This window comes from Mizuhopecten yessoensis, unplaced genomic scaffold, assembly GCF_002113885.1.
Source record: "Mizuhopecten yessoensis strain PY_sf001 unplaced genomic scaffold, ASM211388v2 scaffold2369, whole genome shotgun sequence".
In the NCBI taxonomy this organism is placed as follows: Eukaryota; Metazoa; Mollusca; class Bivalvia; order Pectinida; family Pectinidae; genus Mizuhopecten; species Mizuhopecten yessoensis.
In genome coordinates this window covers 1071642-1074155 of record NW_018404512.1, presented here as the reverse complement: position 1 = coordinate 1074155, position 2514 = coordinate 1071642, and the positions used below count along the sequence as shown (strand labels likewise).

At 34.8% G+C, this 2514-nt stretch overlaps 1 protein-coding gene across 1 annotated transcript in view; it reads left to right on the top strand.

Moving 5' to 3' along the window:
• Positions 1-638: 638 nt before the first annotated feature.
• Positions 639-2514, top strand: part of LOC110445771 — a 12155-nt gene continuing 10279 nt past the window's right edge. Inside the window, exons 1-2 of the mRNA XM_021490551.1 lie at positions 639-847; positions 1836-1901. Of these exons, the coding sequence (XP_021346226.1) occupies positions 739-847; positions 1836-1901 (175 nt within the window). The 5' untranslated portion in view covers positions 639-738. The remainder of the gene's footprint in view (positions 848-1835; positions 1902-2514) is intronic.

Here is a 2514-nt window from a genome sequence, read left to right as displayed (position 1 = left end):
TCTGTGTAATCATGTACAGTGTTTTATCTGTCTACATTATCGTCTGTGTAATCATGTACAGTGTTTTATCTGTCTACATTATCGTCTGTGTAATCATGTACAGTGTTTTATCTGTCTACATTATCGTCTGTGTAATCATGTACAGTGTTTTATCTGTCTACATTATCGTCTGTGTAATCATGTACAGTGTTTTATCTGTCTACATTATCGTCTGTGTAATCATGTACAGTGTTTTATCTGTCTACATTATCGTCTGTGCAATCATGTACAGTGTTTTATCTGTCTACATTATCTCCTGTGTAATCATGTACAGTGTTTTATCTGTCTACATTATCGTCTGTGTAATCATGTTCAGTGTTTTATCTGTCTACATTATCGTCTGTGTAATCATGTACAGTGTTTTATCCGTCTACATTATCGTCTGTGTAATCATGTATTAATCCACGTGCAGGGTTGTGATTATCCCGTTCTCAGGATCAGAAAAGTGTTGATTATATGGATTGTAGATAACGAATCTTAATCATTCAAAGATAGTATAATATTAGTATTTGCTCCTTAATTCTGTTTTTGTTCTCAACAGGTCTGTATACTGTGGATACGTATACCAACATGACCCTGTTTGACCCTGGAGGCATCAATATACTGACAATTACAAATTACAACACGACAGACACCAACTGTCAGTGGAGTCTAAATCAAGTCTTTGCTGGATTTGTTGCAGTCTACGACAAAGAAAACATGTCGTGTATAGTTTACAAAACCAATCCGGTATACTTCCAGTGGAATTATCAGCTGGTCCCAGTGTTGAGTCATAACGAGGTTTACGTGAAAACGTCAGGTATCGAATGTGAGTAATGAGTCATTTGATACATTATCTCTGACACCTGGGTATCTGTACTAAACAAGTCACGGTAGAATCGCAACATACCAATCGTGTTGGTCAACACGGGGCCAAAGGACAGAATCAGATATCGATACCAGTACGATAGGGCAACCACAGAATACTAAAATTAAAATATATATATATATATATATTCAAAATGAGAAGTGGTTTCTCATGTCACAAAATTAAGATAAAATAAATTTAAAAGAACGTAAAACATACAAAAGCAACATTGACACCACTTCTGTGGAAATAAAACAACAACAGCAAAAACAAGAACAAGGAACGAGATCAGGTGTGACATTCCCGAAGCTGTCTCTTGAAAAATCTGCATTTAATAGCTTGCAGCTGACATCTGTTTTTTGTCGTTTTGTATATGAATCAGCATGTAATTCGAATTAAAATCCAGTTGAAAGGGAGCTATAGACCAACACTAATGCAAATAACAAATACTAGTTGTGATTTCATAACTGTCATACGGTTTCATATATCGGCTCTTCTATGTCAGTCACAGGGCGCCAGGTAAAAATCCGGTCACTCATGAAAATGTTATATACCTGTTCTGGTACCTGGGAGCCATACCCATTCTTGACGGTCTAACAGTTACTGTAATGCTGTGTTGCACGCATTGTAAAGGAACGCAATCTTAATTAATACGATGAGAAATTTAAATATACGATGTTCAATATTCAATTCGAGCCATACGATTTTTCATTCCATAAATTTTATCAACCAATTGTACCAAATCGCAGATTTATGCGCAGAAAAGCGCACAAATGGGCGAACGATTGGTGTGCGCACGATATATGTACGATGAACGCACGTTTATTTTAGTGCGATGTGCGGTCACACAACTGTACATACATGACTTGAAACTGTAGGGAAAGAAGACGATCATTATCTGGTCATTTCTGTGTATTGCTTATGTCATCGATGTACAACTTCATTTCAGATAAAGTCACAGACACTTTGGTAGTACAAGTCGAACCGAAGATATTGAATTGCGCACCATTGCTTGGTATGTATAGTGAACCTATGGTGTGTATATGGCATCAATAGTACATGTATATACAAGTAATCATTGCATAACATATACCTATATAAATACTTCAACAATATGTTTACGATTAAATGACTTGATTCCTTGTCCAAGGTCTACAACGCAAAGACTTTACATCAATTAATGAATTCTAACATTAATATTCTTTGACTATAATTAATGTTTATTATACAGCTGACAAAACTTACTTCGGTTTAATAAATGTTAACATAAATAATCTATCATTGTTTATGGGAATTATCATCTTGGCAATGCAAACATCAGTTCTGGGAATAATTTTGATATAACATTGTGTTATAACATCTTGGCAATGCTAACATCAGTTCTAGAAATAATTTTGATATAACATGGTGTAATAACATCTTGGCAATGCTAACATCAGTTCTAAAACTAGTTTTGATATAACAGGGTGTGATAACATCTTGGAAATGCTAACATCAGTTCTAGAACTAGTTTTGATATAACATGGTGTAATAACATCTTGGCAATGCTAACATCAGTTCTAGAACTAGTTTTGATATAACATGGTGTAATAACATCTTGGCAATGCTAACACCAATTCTAGAACTAG